Consider the following 19,856-nt stretch of genomic DNA (forward strand, 5'->3'; position numbering starts at 1 on the left):
GCTATTTTTTTCATTATTGCCCAACATTCATATTTTCTAATTACATTAAGAGGAAATTCACATGGTGATATAAACAACTCAATAATCTCAGAAAAATAGAATACTATAGTAAAGGATTTAATTTTAATGGAGTTTCCATTCAAAAATTGTTTTAGTTGGCAGTTTTATTATCACATTTCCATAAACCAGTATAGTATTTCTGTAGAGAAATATAAATTATAGCATATAAATACTTCAGACTAAAAATAAAAGGATTTTTTTGTTGTTTTTTGCTGTTGAGTGGCAAAATTTAGGCATAAAAACCCATGGTCTGGTTTACATGAACAGGCCTCAACAATATTGGCTCCTTTATCTGCAATCATAAGGAATTTTCATATTTTTCCCCTAAAAATTAACTAAATTTTGATACAGCTAAACTTTGAATAAAGACAGACTTCTGTTAATATAAATGTTCTTTATAATCTCTATATAAATGATTTGCACATGTGCAGATTAAACAATAGGAGTCTGCCTATCTTCACCATACATGTAAAAATGTCATGATTGCTGCTTAAATTACTTTTCAGCTACTGTAATTGAACTCAGCAACTTAAGAATTTTGATCCTATTTTATTTGTATCGCCTTTTGTATCTTGTTTCTATTCAGTTTACAATCTCAAAAATAGTTTGTTTCATTTAACTCTACAGATTCTACAAATAAATTACGGTAACCTGACATGTTTCTCTAAGAAGGGTAGCACTCCCACCAAAAGTCACTCATTTATTTTGCACTCTTTTCATTTTTTACTACTGCCAGGCATGATTGGGCATAATAGGATGACTGATTTTTTTCCCCATATCATGAGTCTCAATTTCCTGTTTGGATCCTGAAGTTGCTTTAGTTAGTATTTTCAGTGTAAAAGATAGTTAAATTTAATAGGTTCAAGTAATGTTTATGTAGGTCAGACACACTATGTGTCTGCAGTGAAGAACATGTTCTTAAGAATGTTCTTAAGTTCAGTGCAAGAAAAGAAAGGGGTCTCTCCCAATTACTACCATGAATCCACCTGCTGTTGACTAACCAACTACAATGGTACCAGTCATCACTTCCTCTTATATTAATATTCCTAATGTTGAGTTGTGCCAGAATTTCATAATTTTTTTGTTTTATTTAACAAATGTTATATAGGCAGAAATTACAAACAATTGATAGTGCCCTTATCAATTGACCACCAAAAGCTCTTAAGTGCAGATTTAGTTTAGGTATTTCTGATTTAGGTTACAACTATTTTCTCCTCAGAACTGAAACTGCAAAAATGGAGGTGGTTTGGTATTTTGGGGCAAAGCCATTTGACCAGTTTTGATAAAGCAAATAGGAGGGTTAAATAGCAAAGCTATTTTGATACAAATAGACCCTGTCTATGTAGCACTCAATAACTACGTATGTCTGTAGCTTTTGCTTACTGAAATCCTGTATAAAATACCACTGTTATTAGATCACTATTCTGCCAGAGGCAGGTTTTCTTTCTATGTTAAATGTTTTTTCTTCATATCTTTATTAATTGCTTCTCATTATTTTTGAACTGTTCTTTGTACATTTTAAAAACAGTAAACCTGGAAAACAGGTATGTACACCTGAACATTTTGAAGAATTCATGCACTCAATAATGGCCATTTGGAATATCACTAGTTTTACCCCATGGAATTGGCAGTTAGGTTCATTCAACATACCACAGTGAAATATGGTTGATTATCCCTCAGTATGTTGTGTAAACCCAAACACTATGGTAATTTTGGCTTGGTCTTGTGTGCAAAGCCAGAAAAATTAATAAATGGATAAATAAACAAGTATTCCATTTTTTCAAAAAGTTGAGCTAGCGATGAGTTATCTACTTATACATAGCTTATGACTGTGAATGACAATCACAATGTAAGCAATCACATTTAGCCTAGAATGTTCTGCAAGCTGTTCCCCTGCAATTTATGATTCATTGTGTATAGCCAGCAAATGAGGTTAGGTAAAATAATAATATACTCCCAACTCCCAGCAACTGGTTAATTTCCAGCAATACTGGAATACATATAAAATTAATAATTATGGAAAAATACATGGATAAAAATACTGGACTTACTCAACAGAATTTGAATATAACTTCCTCTGGCTCTCTTTAATTATATACTGTTTTTTGTTGTATTGCATTAAACTCTTAAAATGTAACACATTGTTCCTGCATAAAGGATTCTATTTCAATCAAAAGAATGAGTCCCTATTCCAAGCCAGGATACTTGGTTGTGCTATTTGTCAGTTGATAGCATAGCAGAGGTGCAGGTTAGCTCTATTGTTTCAATGTATTTTCCAGTCTCAGTGAATCGTGGATTTGTATTTAATGGTTAAGGGATAGTTGAGACAGTGGGGAAAAGTTAAATTTGGGATAATAGTAATATGGAATAAAGAAAAAATCGAATCATTATTATCGTTGTTGTTGTAAATTAAAATACTGTCCACAAATCCAAAACTGGATAAACCTAATTCCAAATCAATTGGATAGAAAGCTTGGCCCTGTTTTATCTCCTCTGAGAGCCCATTTGGTTTTATCAAAGATACGGTGTATGTTATCTCTTCCCCTTCCCCATCACCGCAATCTGGTTTTGCACGTCCACATCTCAGTTCCACGGTTAGCGGGCAGGCAGCACACTTAACGTGCACACTCGGCTTTCCGTGGTCTATCCGCCTCATTTCTCGGTTTCAGTAAAGATCCGCAGAGCGAGTCAGAGGTTAACGGAGGAGAAGCGGGCGACAGCTTCAGCGAGGAAGCCTCTCTTGCCCATTTTCTTTTCCCTGGGACGCTGAGCCGAGCAAACTGGTTCTTGTCTCCCTGCGAGAACTTACGACGGACACCGCTTTGCATCCCGGCCGCCGTCCACTCGCTCTCGCCGGGCAAATCGGCGCCAATACCCGTCACCGAGGCAACGCGGGAGCTCCGCCTCCTCCTCCGCTCTCCCGTTAACCTTCGGGGCCAGTTCTCGCGAGCCTTGCCAACTGGAGGCGCCGCCATATTGTGTGACACTATTTTGATTTAGACTTGGCTGGCTGAGACACGCAGCGAGCGGAGGAGGAGGAGGGACGGGAGCGACTGGGAAGCCGGAGCGGTTCCAGGCGAGGTCGGGAGAAGTGCTGACGGCGGTGCCTGAAAAACCCTCCCCCTCTCCCGCCGCCCCTTACGCGTTGCCCGCCAGAGAAGAGCAGCCCCGGCACGGACACACACACCCCTTGCTCCCTCCCCCGGTGGCAGCGGGAGGCGGCGACGGCTCCGGAGTGGCTCGAAAGGGTCGCCTGTCTGGCTGGAAGTGGCGGTAGCGGCGATTGCCGCTGCTGCGGGGCACGGAGGAGGAGCCCGCGCGGAGGAAGGGTAAGTGAAGTCGGCTCTGACGGGGCTCTGGCGGCCGCTCCCCCGCAGGGACTGTCCGTCAGGCGGCCTGGAGAGAGCGCGGGATCCCCGCTGCCTGTTTGGGCCCGGCTGGCCGCGGTGCCCGGGAGCAAGAGAAGGGGTGTGTGTGCATGCAGGGCCGGGCGGCGGTGGCCCCGCTGGGGAGAGGAGGAGCTGGGCTGAGCTTCCGCGGTCTGCCGGGTGAGCTGCGCCGTTGGGTCCGAGGGCTGGGACTGCCGACCCGACTCCTCCTCGGAGCCCTTTCGGAGGCGTCCCGGGAGGCGAGGGGCCTTTTTTGGCCTCCCTGAATTGGAAAGATTTTCAGTTTTCTCTTGGGCGTCGGATCTGCTTGTCTCTGTGCTGCTTCTCCTTCTTCCCGAAGAAGAAGAAGAGGTCCCGCTCTTGACTCCCGACTCTCCCAATTTAATGGATGTAGGAAATTTGGACTGATTGTATGTATACCTTTAGGTGTGTTTTGTTCTCTTTAAGAAATATATAGGCTATCTAGAGTGCTTATGGTAAATACTAAAAATGTGCCATTTTTAAGACTCAAACATAGCATGAGCAAAAACTTATTTTTTTAAAGGGAGATAAAAGAATATCTACTCACTGGAGAAGAGCCTAATGCTGGGAAAGATGGAGGGCAAAAGAATGACAGAGAATGAGGTGGCTGGATGGAGTCACTGACTCCAGAGGATGGTAGAGAACAGGAAGGTCTGGAGCAGTGTTTGTCAACCTTGGCGACTTTAAGTCCTGTGGACTCATAGGACTTAAAGTCGCCAAGGTTGAGAAACACTGGTCTGGGGGTCATGATCGGTCAGACACAACTTCGCAAATAACAACAACAACAAAGGAATATTTACTTGTTAGATTGATAGCCTGCATTTTTAAGGAGCTGGTGTTGATGCTCATAGCACTCAGTCATCACATTCTTTTCCTCCATATCAACATCCACAGGATAGATTGGAATTGGAAAAGAGAATGGCTGGACCAAGTCACCTGGTGAGCTTCCTTAGCTGAGGGGGGGGGATTGAAGCAGGGTCTTCCAAATGTTAGTTTCTGCAGCTTAATCACTATAAAATAGTGTCTGTTCAGATCTGTGGTTTAAAAGCTCTACAGAACAAAATAAAGCTTTCAGATGCTAGGATGAGTGGAAAGGCGGATTATTGAAACAGGAAATTCCAAACTTTTGGCTGAGAAGGCCATGTTTAGTCAGCAGTCGTATCAAGCAGGATCTGTTAGTAGATCCTAGTGATTAATTGGGACATCTGGGAGAGATTGAGCACAAGTCTTAATTGTCTTAATATATACTATGTCCTCTAATTTCAAAACTTGGTTGGGCAGTATTTACCTAGTAAAGTTTTAAGTATTGCTCATTTTATTAGCGTACTAATGCTCCTGGATGTGAGTAAGGTGTACGTGATGATGACTAAATCTCCAAAACTCTAAGCTGAATGAAAACATCCCTGTGCATAATTGTTACATCAGTGTCAGAAGCAAAGTACTCTTAGATCTTAATTTTCAATAAGAGCGCAGCTTTGTCAAGGCTATTACCTACATTTTGTGTCTCCATTTCTGCTGAGCAGTAGAACATTCCCAGATTTAAGAGGCTTTGTTTTTCTGTTCTCAATTACCAGTTGAGAACATATCTGGGTTTCCTAAAAACTTTGACAATAAAGATAATAAAAATTAATAATGTGGCAAAGATTATGGGATGTCTTCCAAAGATTTTTGTGCTCAAGTCAGGTTCAGCCAGCATGGTCTCAGATCCAAAAAGTACAGTATCTACTTCTGTAGTAAGAACTTTCAGGAGCTGTTTTTGTTGCTATTTCTTGCAATATAACCTTCTTCAAAGAATCACAAAATGTTGCTAATATCACACTTGATCACAATGTAGCTGTCTGAAAATTGATACTTATTTTAAAAATCAATATGAACATGTTAATGTTTTATCTTCAACCAAATATAATAGTGTTCTTTTGAGATATGTAAGTGGGTTTTTTTTTCACTATATAGCTTTACATTTTCTTTCTATTGGGCTTAAGTAAAGTGTAAAAAAATGGTACCTTCAGTGTTGCTCATGTCTTCATCATTGTTAAATTTCCAATTAGAAAATTTTATGATTTATTTTAGCAGTATGTTAAGCATATTTTATCAGATTTTCCTTTGTATATGTATTCTGCTTAGTATAGCTACTTATAGATGAAATTCTTATTACATACAGGTAGTCCTTGGTTTACCAGCACTTATTCATTGAACATAAAATTATAGTGGCATTTAATGAGCAGATTATGGCCAGCCCTCAAAGTTGTGGCCATCCGAGTATCCCTGGCTGCATTTGGTAGCCAGTTCACAATTATGATAGTTGCAGCATCTCGTGGACCCATGATCACCATTTATAACCTTCACTGCCATCTTCTAATAATCAATGTCAATGGGGACGCTAGCAGGAGATCGTAAAAGGTGATCACATGACTTCATTCCTAACTATCACATGGGATTCACCTAATTGCAACTGAAATAGTTGGAACTGCCATTGTAAGTCAGCACAGTCATTACATCACACTTTACTACAATGACACTTATTGACTTAGTTCCTAATCCTAATAGTCCCTAATAGGGATTATACACTGTCTGTATAGACCAGATCTGTCAAACTGGTGGTCCGTGAGCCGGATGTGTCCCATGCAGGCCACGTCCATCCCAGCTCCACCAAGGGAAAAATAATCAGGATATGTCACAATATGTCATGTGATTACGATCAAGTTTGACACCCATGGTATAGACTTTCATTCTTACATTTTGGAGTGATTAGTTGATTTAATTTTATCTAGCTAAAAGTGATTTTTATTTATATAAACATAATTTTTTATTATGTTATTAGAAGGTTTGTGCGCAGTAGTTTTGTACCTCTTGGGAGCCTTGTAAAGTAAAATTCTCAACAATTAATATTGACATGTAATCTTTAATAGCTGTGTCCAATATAAATGAGTTTTCCTTTTACTTAACCATTCCAAATAACTTAGTTATCTTGGAATCCCTTGTCTTTGAAGATATGACTTTGTGGCAGAATGAAATTATTCTCAATAGAGTATCTATCAAAGTGGATTAATAATAAGAGGATTTCTCCCTTCCACTATCTTTTAAAGTGGTAGATACCTCTTCTTTTGAATTTTTACTCTGACAACTTTTTATCTTGAATTTACAGAAGGTCTTCATGTTTTTTCCTAGCTTTATGTTGACCATGAGTCTTGTGATGATAAGTGAGAATGTGAAGCTAGCACGTGAATATGCGTTGCTTGGGAATTATGATTCTGCAATGGTTTACTATCAGGGAGTACTTGACCAAATAAGCAAATACCTCTCTTCTGTCAAAGATACGTATCTTCAGCAGAAATGGCAACAGGTGAGCTTTCATTTTTTGGTTTTGTTCCTTTACTTTCATGTATTAAATAGGATTATCAACCAAAACATTTCAATTAATCCTCATTTTAAAAGATGAGCTAAATTGAATAAACATGCCTATTGCTGAACACCAATGAATTACAAGTGACAGTACAAAAATAATAATAATTAACAAAAGCTGCTATTTGTGGTTGGAGAGAACTCTGTTTAAAAAGTAAAATAAAAGTGGCTTCAAAAACACTACCTTCTGCATCCTGTTTGATTAAAAATATTACTTGGTTAATCTATCTTGAGCTGGTGTACTTAATTTGGAAATGTGCCATGTATATGTGTGAGCATTTTTTAAGACTGTGCCACTTCAAATTGTGTTATTTTTAAAAGCATTCATACATTATACTTTTTTCCCCTAAAATCCATTAAAGGTTTCCTGCAAGAATCATCAGCACAATTGCTTCTCTGTAATAGGCTTCATTAGTTTTCTATAATGTCTTACACAGTTAACAACTTTTTCATGTATCTGAGCCACAAACATTTCATTAGGTACTTAAAGTTGACAAGTTTCTACAAGCTAACATTATGCTTCTTTGTATTTCATGTTTTTAATCAGGTTAGGCAGGAGATAAGTATAGAAGCTAAGCATGTGAAGGATATCATGAAGACACTAGAAAGTTTTAAATTAGACAGCACTCCTTTAAAAGCGGCACATCAGGAATTACCAGCTCATGATGGAGAAGTTTGGTCGTTGCCTGTACCTGCAGAACGTAGGTAAGAGACACCATGAGGGGAAAGCTTATTAGGGTGTTCAAATATAAAATGTTTAAAAAGTATGTTACATGTTGTTTTTGAGCTTCTAATCTGTAACCCCAGAAGCATTCAGTGTTGTCTCCTGCTCCCATTAATGGAGCTCCAATGAACAATTGATTGAATCTGTTTACTAAACACAACTAGTATGTGAAAAAACAATGATATGCAATTATAACACATTTGTACAGAACATAGATTCTGGGAGATTAAGGTGTATAATCTTTAATATATTCAAATATTCTAGGATAAGAATACCTTATCATATTTACAATTTTCCCCATTTTGTATTCATTCAGAACTTCACCAGGGCCTAGGAAACGTCAGTCAGCTCAGTGCAGTGATTGCAGAAACCAAAATAACCGAGCCGGAGCAGCTGCTAGAGTCCTTCATCGGCCTTCTTCGCGAAATACTAATGAGAAAGGCAAAGTTGTTCGTGGTCGGGAAAAGAAAGATCCATTAAATAAAGTAAAAGAGGAAAAAGTAAGTTTCGTGAATGTGAAACCAATACCTCCAAATTAAACTCAATTTCATTGAGGGCCGCATCAGGGTTGTGTTTGATCTCAGGGGGTGAGGGATGGCCGGCTCGACGTCACTCGTGTCTGGTGGCCCAAACACTCTGACATTGAAAATAGGCTCCTGAGCTTCATTTTTGGCTATGACGGCCTCCTGCACCCTCTGGCAGCAAAAATAGAGCTCAGGGGGACCCTCCTGCTGCCCTCCTGAACTCCGTTTTCACTGGCGCCAATCCTCTGCTGTTTCCAGGGCGGCCCCATGGGCCAGATCTAAGCACCTCGCAGGCTGAATCCGGCCCCTGGTCCTTGAGTTTGACACCCCTGTTACAAAGCATCCCTCTTATCATTTGAGTCTCTTTTTGGTCTTTCACCTATCAGCATTTCTAGGGAAGAGAATTTGATAGAGATGTTTAAAAAAAGAAACCACAAATAATAGTACAGTGTTCTGCTTACTCAGAGTAGGGTGTATCTTACCTATTTTTACTTAAGAGATTTATATACCGGTAGTCACCCATCTTACCCATGAGATGGAGGAAGTCATGACATCACTACACAAACTCTACATTTGCTAGCTCATTGCCATCCCAATCAATGCTTGGGGAAAGAGCTAGGTCTTTATGGCCTTCCAGAAAGCTAAAAGGGTAGCAGTTCTTCAAGTGTCAGTGAGGAAACTGTTTTAAATTGTTGGGGAAGATATGGAGAAGGCATACCTTTTAGGACCCTCCTGGTAACCACATTTTTAAGAGGGTCTGGAGCATGCTCACCCCATCAAACCAGTTGTCTCTTACCCTAGGTAAGAGACAGTCCTGCAAATAATCTTATCTTATATCATTCAGGGTTTTAAAAATGACAACCAGCATTTTGAATTCTACGTGGAAAGAAAGTGGAAGCGGTGTAACTCTCAAAGCAATGTAACATGGGCAAATCATGGAGTGCATAGGACTGTGCATACTGCTGCATTCTGGATCAGTTGTAGAGCACCTTGAGTAATCCAGTGGAGAAGTACCTGAAACATGAGGGATTGTGAGCAAGTCCTTGCAGTCCAGTGCAGAAGATGACTGCACTTCACAAAGAGCCTTCTAGCAATGAATGACACCTGCTCTTTGGGCAAGAGCATAGTCCAGGAATACCCCCAAATTGTTTATCAATTTTCTCTAGGAGAATACTACCCTGTCAAGGGTCAAAAATGACAATTTATGGTAGGGCAAAAATCCAAAACCACTCCATCTTTCTGAGGTTGAGTCCAAGCCAATATTTTCCCATCCAGGCCTTTATGCCTCAAGTGACTGGGCAAGCACCTGAAACAGCGCCAACTGTCTGATGAGGAGTGGAAATATGTAACAGAGTGTCATCACATGCTGATGATACTCTTCCTCATGGTATCTGCTTACTTTACCTAGTGGCTTCAGGTAGATATTTAAAAAGTTAGAGATATGAGCCAGCAGAACTATAGATAACAGGAATTTGAGTCTAGGCTTCTCGCCAACTACCAACCGTAACTGGAACTAGCCATGGAGAAAGGAGAACTACTAGAAAAAGAAAGACACTCCCAATCCTCAAAGTAGTTCCAGAAAGATACCATGCCCAGAAAGTGATCTTCCAGCACCAGATCATATTACCACTAACCCAAGACAAAAAGATGATGAGCTGTATGACTTGTGATTGGATCACAACAATGACATATTTACAGTAGAGCAATGCTGACGTTCATGAAGTGCAGTGGTGGGTTGCAGGCGGTATGCCCCAGTACGGGCGTACCGGAGCTTGCTTGGAGCGCCAGGTACCATTCTGATACAGTGCTCCGGAGGGCCCACCCACCCAAGCTCCTTGCCTGTCCTTTAAGCCTTTGGCGCTTACGCACATGGCACATACAGCGCCTGTGCGATGTTCTGCCCAGCAGCTGGAGCATTGCGGAGGCTTGCGGAAGCGTCGCAGGCAAGTACAGTGCATGCGCACGTCCATGTGGGTGACACTGGGCCCGTTCCAACTGTACCGTACTGTACCGTACCGGTTGGAACGGGATCCAGAACCAACCACTGTTGCAGTGTTAGAGACAGTTTAGAGGAAATGCAAGCTGCCTATCCGTTTTTTCAGATGCCTGTAAAAAAGTATTTGCCTATTTCTGGTTCCTGAAGACTTGTTGGGAAACTTGTATTGCTTCTCCATGGTGGGAGAAAAGCTGACAGTGTTTACTTTGGAAAGTTCATGTATTTTAGTAATATTTCCTTATCAAAAACATTTTAGCCAATGTTTTAAAAGCAATTATACAAAGGTTGAAAACACCAGAGATTTTAATTGTATGTTTTGTACAATTATGTCTTTGTTTGAAAGTTTACCCTTTTATTGTTGTATAACTTCATAATTTTGAGATATATTAATATATTTGATAAGCATTTTTATGTAATGCAGAATAAGTCCTCAACTGATATTTCAGAACCTGAGCCAAAAAAATTTGATGGGACTGGATATGATAAAGACTTAGTAGAAGCTCTAGAAAAAGATATCATTTCCCAAAATCCCAATGTTCGATGGTAAGTATAAACTGTCTCTATTCTTTTAAGTTGTGACGTCTGTCTATAAGCTTCATGGATTTTTAGATAAATTCATACATCCATTCAATTTCTATTGCCACTCATCTCAGTCAATGATTCTGAGTAGCTTACAATTGAAATTTCAATTATAACTTGAAATACATAATGATGCCTCTAGAGAAAATTAAATCTGGCTATAATTAATTTGAGACAGTAATGTATGAAAATGAGGAAGTAGACCTTGCTCACTGAGACATCTTACTGGGATTTTACAAACTTTTGCATCTCATTTGGAAACCAAGGACCCAGAGTATGGAAGAACAATGGAGAGGCCAATCAAGCTCAGTAATCCCATGGTCATTGAACCGGGTTTTGGTGCTTTTGGCAAAAGTTGCTCTCATCAGAAAAGAGGACTTTGGACCACTGAGCAACAGGACTTTGGACCACTGTGCTTCATTAAGACCAGGGTCAATACAGCTGTCTACCAGGAGATTTTGGAGCACTTCATGCTTCCTTCCGCAGACAAGCTTTATGAGGATGCTGACTTCATTTTCATTTTTTCATTTTTTTCATTTATTTGGGATTTATAGGCCGCCCTTTTCCCTGAGGGGACTCAGGGCGGCTTACATTCATAGGGAGAGGGGGAGTGCAATATAAAGACAAACAATATGTGAATAAAATAAACAGTAAAAACACAACTTTCATTCAACACTCAACACTCGGGCGGGGTGAATTAGAAACTTATCCCCAGGCCTGACGGGATAGCCAGATCTTAAGGGCTGTGCGGAAGGTCTGGACGGTGGTGAGGGTGCGAATCTCGACGGGGAGGTCGTTCCACAGGGTCGGAGCTGCTACTGAAAAGGCTCTCCTCCGCGGTCGCCAGTCAGCATTGACTGGCGGATGGAATTCGGAGGAGGCCCAATCTGTGCGATCTAATTGGTCGGAGGGAGGTAATCGGCAGGAGGCGGTCTCTCAAGTACTCAGATCCACTACCATGGAGGGCTTTAAAGGTGGTAAGTAATACCCTGAAGCGCACCCGGAGATCGACAGGTAGCCAGTGCAGCTCGCGGAGGATCGGTGTTATGTGGGCGAACCGCGGTGCGCCCACTATCACTCGCGCGGCTGCATTCTGGACTAACTGCAGTCGCCGAATGCACTTCAAGGGCAGCCCCATGTAGAGCACATTGCAGTATTCCAGCCTAGAGATCACAAGGGCTCGAGTGACTGTTGCGAGGGCCTCCCGGTTCAGGTAGGGTCGCAATTGGCGGACCAGGTGAACCTGGGCAAATGCCCCCCTGGTCACAGCCGACAAATTTTCCAGCTGCCCACACTGCCAAAAGCTTCAAAACCTGGTTCAATGACTGTGGGATTACTGTGCTTGATTGGCCAGCAAACTCTCCTGACCTGAACCCCATTGAGAATCTATGGGGCATTGGCAAGAGAAAGATGAGAGACATGAGACCGAACAATGCAGAAGAGCTGAAGGCCACTATTGAAGCATCTTGGTCTTTCATAACACCTCAGCAGTGCCACAGGCTGATAGTCCATGCCACGCTGCATTGAGGCAGTAATTGCTGCAAAAGGGGCCCAAACCAAGTACTGAGTACATATGCATGCTTATACTTTTCAGAGGTCCGATATTGTTCTATGTACAATCCTTGTTTTATTGATTGAATGTAATATTCTAATTTTCTGAGATGGTGGATTTGGGGCTTTCATGAGCTGTAAGCCATAATCATCAGAATTATGACAAATCACGGCTTGAATTATCTTGCTTTGCATGTAATGAATCTATCTCATATATTAGTTTCACCTTTTAAGTTGCATTACTGAAATAAATGAACTTTTGCACGAGTTTCACCTGTAGAACAACATTACACATGCATTCATAATAATCTACTGTTGAGAAAAAAACACATTAATCAGTCCACATACCTATCCTTAGTTATTTTCTTGCTGAAAGAGGGGAAGTTCATCATCAGAATTGAGTGGTGTTTTAATGGAAAGACACTATACTATTCTTATTTGGCAAATGGTAAAAAAAAAAAATAGCTGCAGTCCTGTATGTGCTTAGGATAGTCTGAAACTATAAACAAAGGTTTATAAGCTTTTTATTTCATATACCTTGGCCAAGAATGCTAACATTGGTTATTATAGTTATTAAATAACATGAACCGACATTAAACTATACTATTTTATTTACTTCCATCTCATGTGACTATAATAAAGTACTGAACTGAACAATTTTCAGTGAACAAATAGCAGCTTATTTTGTGGGTGTAGTAATAGGTCCGCCTTCTGTCATTGTTCAGATATCATCTGCAGAAAATGATCCTTAATGTATGTATGTACACACACACACACACACACACACACTCAATCCATGAATGTCTGCAAGTGAAAGATGTCAGCCATGGGATGGAAGTGAGTATTCAAGTGATGAACATTCTGGGTTTTGTAACACCTGAAAAAGATGGAATTCTAAAATAAAAATTGTAAATGAATTGAATATTGAATCTTTCCTATGGAGTGAATTTGAATAGAAAATATTAATATACTACTCTGAAAAATCATGTATTCTCTCAAGATTACAGTGAAATGTAATAGGGATGCAGTGCTTGTGGCAAGTCATAATCTGCTCGTTTCTTTTTTTTATCAGGGATGATATAGCTGATTTAGTGGATGCTAAAAAATTACTCAAGGAGGCAGTAGTTTTACCCATGTGGATGCCAGATTTTTTTAAAGGAATCAGAAGGCCATGGAAGGTAAAAGTCGACTCAATTATTGTGGTAACATCAAAATAGTTTTCATTGGGTTGTATTCAGTGTTAAGCCAGGGTGAAAAAAATTGAGGCTATGCAGTCCCATTAATGATTGCTCAAGCACTAAGTGGAAACATAATACAAATAACATAAGCTAGAGTTCAGATTTCAATTATGGAATCTTGACACCTGTACAAATACATAGTGCAAGGGTTTTACAGCAGAATAATACAAACCATATAAAGTATTTTGCTTATATAATATTAAAATAAATTTATATAATCTAAAGGTGCAAAGTCATTACCCTATGGCTAGAGTTTTTCACTTGTCATTTTCTATGTAAGTAAAACAGTGTCTGGTGATATAATGCCCTTTAACAATTAGAATTCCTTTCATTTTGATTATGTTCTGACAACCTTTTGGTTCTGGAATTGTATCATAACATTGGTCCACAATGGAATAAAATTTAATTTAGTGCAACATGGAAAATTAAACAAAAGTTGCTACTTGCTAAAAGGTACTAAACGCACACTAGTTTCCTTTGCTTTTATTTAAAATGCTTATTTAAAATGAAATTATATAGTATTTCTTAAATTGTGATGGCAAATGAATTGTATTTTTTAAATGAATATTCTTTTCAGTACTGTTTTCTGGATCTCTTTGTAAACAGGGTGTATTGATGGTTGGTCCTCCTGGCACTGGAAAAACACTGCTTGCAAAAGCTGTAGCAACTGAATGCAAAACTACCTTTTTCAATGTATCATCATCAACACTCACTTCAAAATACAGAGGAGAATCTGAAAAGCTTGTTCGCCTATTATTTGAAATGGTGATTCACTGATTTCTCTAAAATTTCATACAGGAATACTATTAGTAGGGTTAATATATTTTTATCCTGGCTCCATGCCTAACATGCCTTCCAACTTTTTTACCCACAACAAGAAGCCTGTATAATGGGTTGGGCTGACAGAAAGTGATTGGCTCAAAGTCACGCAGCTTGTGTGTTTTTGCCGTTGGAGAGGATACTACCACATAACAGAATATGCAAAGTTTGTGAACCAGGGCATATTTAGAATTTTAAATTCATGCAATTGCGCTCACAAACTATAAATTATTCACAAAATAGTCATCAGATTGAGTGTGATCAGTTATAAAATACAAATTTACTAGAAGATTAAATAGTTTCCTACTATGCCAGCCCAATGGACAGCTGATTTAATAAGATGCTGTGCTTGCATTCCTATGTTTTTTCAAGGTCCTCTTCCCAAACAAATCTAGAACATTGCAGCTGCTGCTTGCCAATAGGACTCCCTCTCATCCCTGGGAGATGGCTGAAAGAGCTGCCTTTCAGAGGATTTCAGCTCCATACCAAGCTGAATATCTCTGGTTGGCAGCTCTTTTACTCAATCCACCTAACAACCCAGCTGATTAGTAACGACAATGAGGAGTTCCAGATTCTGGTCATTGAACAGTCACACAAGATCTTGTTTAATGACCATTTAATTCAGTGACCAAGATTCCAATCCCAATTGTAATTTGAGGCTATCTGTAGTAGAAGTTAACATTTTGGAAATTTATTTTGCCTTGTATTAATTTATTCCATTGTGCTAGTGTATCATATACATCTATTATTATGATAGTATTATAATAGTATAGTTTGTTACTTAGAAGATTCCAAGCCAAATTACACATAACCCTAATTGTAGTTTTTACATGGTACATGTTCCTTGTCACACTGTTTGAAGTCAAAATGCGTCAGAGGGAGAGTAATCTAGGTTGGGATTGCAGTGGATAAAAGAGATCAGCCTTTTGTACTGAAAATCATTCCAGAATCGATTTACTGGTAACACTACTGTAAATAATATTGTTTTGGAACAGGAGTAGTTTGTTGGAATCATTTTAGTTAAATATTCCTTCACCATTCACTTCTATTTCCAGGCTCGGTTCTATGCACCAACAACAATATTTATTGATGAAATTGACTCGATCTGTAGCCGTCGAGGAACTTCTGAGGAACATGAAGCGAGCCGAAGGGTGAAGGCTGAATTACTTGTTCAGATGGATGGTAAACAAGCTTAGTTGAAAGTATATTAAGAAAAAAAGTAGAACTTTCAGTATTATAATAGCAGTTGAGCATTATGCATTGCTCACTAAGAAATTAAAATCCATTTAAATGTGTGCTTTGTTGTTATTCCAAGTAACTCAGTAATAAGTTGATTTCAACTTTCAGTCTGAGATGTTTCTGCTCAGGCCACCTTCTACCCTCCAATTCTAGTTGGTTCCATTTATGGATAAATGGCCTATTTGTATACTTTAATTTTCATTATTTAGAATTCAAGTATATCTTTTTCTTGGATCAGAACATAGATTAATAAAACAGACAAATATAAATACAGTAGAAGAATTTATGAGCAAAACTGAAAAGAGGCTTAGCAAGGAAATGCCACATATTCTAATTTAAATTGTTAAATTAGAACTTTTCAGATTTTGTAAATAAATTTGATTGCCTGTTATTTGAATGTTTGAAATAACATCTGCAACTTGATTGACTCTAGTATTAGAATTTACACATGGATTTTTCAAATTCTCTCTTGTAAAATCACACTTATAAAAGGTTGGAAACGAGTTAATTGGATTGAAATGGCATCAGTAGAAATTGTATGAGCAAATCAAATGTGTAAGGGGCATATACTGCACAAGTGGCATTCAGCAGGTTCTGACCAGTTCTGGAGAACAGATAGTTCAGAGAACTAGCAAATACCACCTCTTACTGGCCCCACCCCCATCTATTCTCGAGTCCCAGCTAATTGGGAAGAAATGGGGATTTTGCAATAACCTTCCCCTGGAGGGGGGTGGTGGTGAAGATTTTACAGTATTCTTCCCCTGCCATGCCCACCAAGAGACAATCACAGAATCAATAGTAAAAAAAAATGAATCCCACCACTGATATACTGAGGTATCTGTCCAGCAAAAAAACAAAACACAAATCCAGAAATCAGAATTTCTCAGATGTTTTCACACTAGTATGCCTAAATGGTTTGCAATAGCTTTGTCTTACTTGCACTTGAATAATAGGGATGGTATCTGTAATTACATACTTATCTAATATTATTGCAAATTATAAGCAATTGAATACTCTCATTGGTATAAAGCATTTGAATTAAAATTCATGCGTTTCCATGAAAGTGGGTGATTAAAATTCAGCTTGAATGTAATATGACATAACTTCCTAACTTGCACTCTTGTACATATATTAGTTTGTATTGCCTTTTATTTTATTTTATTTCTTATCTTCTAATAATAGGAGTGGGAGGTGCTTCTGAAAATGATGATCCTTCCAAAATGGTGATGGTACTTGCTGCTACTAATTTTCCATGGGATATTGATGAAGCATTACGACGTCGCTTGGAAAAAAGAATTTATATTCCTTTGCCATCAGGTATAAACTCTTCCATTTAAAAAAAAAATCCAATATAGTTGGCACATCATTTTTTAATATCAAATGCATATTTGATCATTGCCATTTCTAGGAGGCAGGAACAATGATTTTGATTATAAGTATTTCCAGGTATAGTTTAGACAAAATATCCCCTTAGTATACCCTTACATTCACATGCAAAGTCTTAAGCAGCAGGTTAAGAACCTAGAACAACAAACATCCATATTTTTCGGAGTATAAGAAACACCTTCCCCCCCCCCCCCCAAGAGCGTGGAAATGTTGGTGCATCTTATACACGGCGAATACAGCCATGTTTTGCCTCCCGAAGTCCGCCCCTGCATCTCATTTTTGTGAAAAATGGGCAAAAAACTGCCCGTTTTTCACCAAAACAGGGGTGTTTTTGCCTCCCCAGCCCTCCAGAAACACACTGCACACTTCAGTAGCGCTGGGGGAAGGGGGAAATGCTCCCGTTTTGGTGAAAAATGGGCCGTATTTCAGCAAATGGTGGTGTTTTGCCTTCCCCCAACCCCCCAGAAACACTCTGCAGGCTTCAGCAGGACAGGGGAAAGGGAAAAATGCCGTTATGGTGAAAAAAAAGATGCTTTTGCCTTACCCCAGCCCTGCTGAAGCCTGCAGAGTGCTCCTCTGGGCCATGGAAGACAAAAACTTTTTTTCCTTACTTACCTTTTCAAAATCATGGTGCGTCTTATACACCGGTACGTCTTATAGTCCAAAAAATACGGTAAGTATATTTGGGTGGTTATGTTTAAAGATAGGAATTATATAATTGAAACAATTTTAACCATGTTATTCAAGGGTTAAAGGATGCTTTTTCGGTTTCATTTTGGTTACTTTTGTTTGTTAAGCCAAAGGCAGAGAGGAGCTGCTCAGAATAAATCTACAGGAGTTGGAACTTGCTGCTGATGTTGACCTTGTCACAATTGCACAGAATATGGAAGGTTATTCTGGAGCTGACATTACCAATGTGTGCAGGTATGTTAAAACTTCACAGCTTTTATTTTATTATTTTATTAATTCTTTTATTTATATTTTATTTTGAAATCACCAGCTCTAATCTTATACCATGGAAAAGAACTCCCAGTTACAGTACAAATACTGGTACTGTAAAAGATCTAAAGAAAGTATTAAAAAAAGAGGATAAGATTTTAAAAAAACTTGTTTGATTTTGATTGATTAAGCCATACTGAAACAATTCATGTATATTTTATACTAAACCTGTGTTTCCCAACTGTGGCACCTTTAAGATGTATAGATTTCAACTCCCAGAATTCCCTAGCCAGCATGATCAAGTAACATTGTGACTTAACGTGATGATATCGACAGGCCAGATTAGAGTTCCTTTTTCCACTTCAGGCTTGATTTGACGTTTAAGGTCTGTCATGGCACCTGTCATCTGGAATGAGGTTCCCTGAGATTTGGGTGATTCCCACCTTAATTGCATTTCAGAAGGCTTTGGGGGGCGGGGTGTTCTCGCCCAGGCTTTGGGCTGGGTGATTGGAAGCCTTTGTCATGTATGTGATATGTTGTGTTGCCTGGCTCTGCCATCTGTTTATTGGTAAGTTTTTATCTGGATTGTGAGTTTGTTGTTGTCTTGTTTTTAAGCCACTCTGGATTGGGTAGATTTTAAGTGGAAATAATAAATAACCAAGCATTGAAGGTTTAATTATGGCTAAAGCAGCTTTTTGGTGTTAATTGTTTGGCATTTCTGCATTCTCATTAAAGACACTTTTTTTTATCAACAGAGATGCTTCACTGATGGCTATGAGAAGGCGTATTGAAGGCTTGACGCCAGAAGAAATCAGAAATCTTTCCAGAGATGAAATGCACATGCCAACAACAATGGAAGATTTTGAAATGGCCTTAAAAAAAGTTTCAAAATCAGTCTCTGCTGTGGACATTGAAAAATACGAGAAATGGATTTTTGAATTTGGATCATGTTAAGCCTTTCTACCTTGAGAAATCTGCCTTAAGTATTCAAAGAGTTCCAAAAGTAATGAAAAAGTAGTACTCCTGGGTGCTCACTGCTATTTTTTAACTTTTTGTAACAACCATATATGATAAAGTTACTTTTTTAAAATGCAGCTCATTTTTCCCTCTTAGTCCAATTGTCTAGATGAGAATAGGTTCTTGCAGCCATACTTGTTCTGTTTCCTGGTACACTATAGACTATCATTTGCAACATTTGCACATATAACACATATTTACATTTTGTTGGTTATATTTTTAAAAGTAGTCACTGTTAAAATTTACAGTTCTATTTTTTCAGGAAAGTAGTACACATAGCCTTCTGTGCAAAAAAATTCTTGTCTTTACACTTCTTTATCATAGAAAAAGTTGTTCCTCTTTTTCTATAAAGGTAAATGCTTTTTGTCATATTTAGAGATCACAAAACAAGTATTTTAAAGCTAATTCACAATTAGAACTTAACACTGATTCAATACATATCTCACATTTAATGTGGTGGAACTGAACAGAGAAGAGAGGGCACTAGATTAACCCTTAGTGAAACTTAGTGTTCAATCAGTTAAGAAAAGCATTATTAAACCCAATGTAAATAAAATCCATTGCAAAAAATAAATTCCATTAATTTTCCAAGAGATTTGTTAAGGGGAAATTGTACCAGGAGAAGCAGGAATTTTAAATCTCTTCGAGATTACGAAACAATACCACAGCTTAATAGAGGCACTAGCTGGATGAAGAAGGTCCCAGCATGGCTAAAAGGCAGAGGCAAGAACATGATAAAAGACCAGAAGACACTTTTCAGGAAAATGGCACCAGATCACTTGAAGCTTATGTATTCTATTTCATGGTTTCAAACAGAAATCTAAATGACGAACACTGTGAAATGCTTCTCAGAAAGAAAAGATACCTTGGAGGTTTGTTCCCTTTTCCTTTATAATGAAAAGAAGTAAATTCTACCTCATAAAACGTAACCTGGGAATCATTCAGAGAAACAAACAGGAGTAGTGGTTGGAA

General features: G+C 38.7%; 1 protein-coding gene across 2 annotated transcripts; it reads left to right on the forward strand.

The window, feature by feature from the left end:
• Positions 1-3,047: 3,047 nt before the first annotated feature.
• On the forward strand, positions 3,048-18,961 carry KATNA1 (katanin catalytic subunit A1). 2 transcript variants are annotated; one of them, XM_014070738.2, is made up of 11 exons: positions 3,048-3,389; positions 6,639-6,813; positions 7,420-7,577; positions 7,913-8,096; positions 10,538-10,659; positions 13,319-13,424; positions 14,091-14,249; positions 15,359-15,485; positions 16,725-16,859; positions 17,726-17,852; positions 18,623-18,961. In XM_014070738.2, the coding sequence occupies exons 2-11, from the start codon at positions 6,643-6,645 to the stop codon at positions 18,819-18,821; spliced, it is 1,488 nt and encodes a 495-aa protein (XP_013926213.1). In that variant the 5' UTR covers positions 3,048-3,389; positions 6,639-6,642; the 3' UTR covers positions 18,822-18,961. The 2 variants fall into 2 exon arrangements, with proteins under 2 accessions (XP_013926213.1, XP_013926214.1); XM_014070739.2 differs by lacking the exon at positions 3,048-3,389 and adding an exon at positions 3,715-3,859.
• Positions 18,962-19,856: the final 895 nt, after the last annotated feature.

This window comes from Thamnophis sirtalis, unplaced genomic scaffold (genome assembly GCF_051295495.1).
Source record: "Thamnophis sirtalis isolate CommonGarterSnake01/CBP01778 unplaced genomic scaffold, rThaSir2_p1.2 scaffold_6, whole genome shotgun sequence".
In the NCBI taxonomy this organism is placed as follows: Eukaryota; Metazoa; Chordata; class Lepidosauria; order Squamata; family Natricidae; genus Thamnophis; species Thamnophis sirtalis.

What these genes read in the sequence shown, in the direction of transcription:
- KATNA1 (XM_014070738.2), top strand. Translation starts at nt 6,643, where the DNA reads ATGTTGACCATGAGTCTTGTGATGATAAGTGAGAATGTGAAGCTAGCA. An exon ending in CCTGTACCTGCAGAACGTAG is followed by an intron (nt 7,578 to 7,912) that starts GTAAGAGACACC and finishes GTATTCATTCAG; the next exon opens with AACTTCACCAGGGCCTAGGA. An exon ending in CAAAATCCCAATGTTCGATG is followed by an intron (nt 10,660 to 13,318) that starts GTAAGTATAAAC and finishes TTTTTTTATCAG; the next exon opens with GGATGATATAGCTGATTTAG.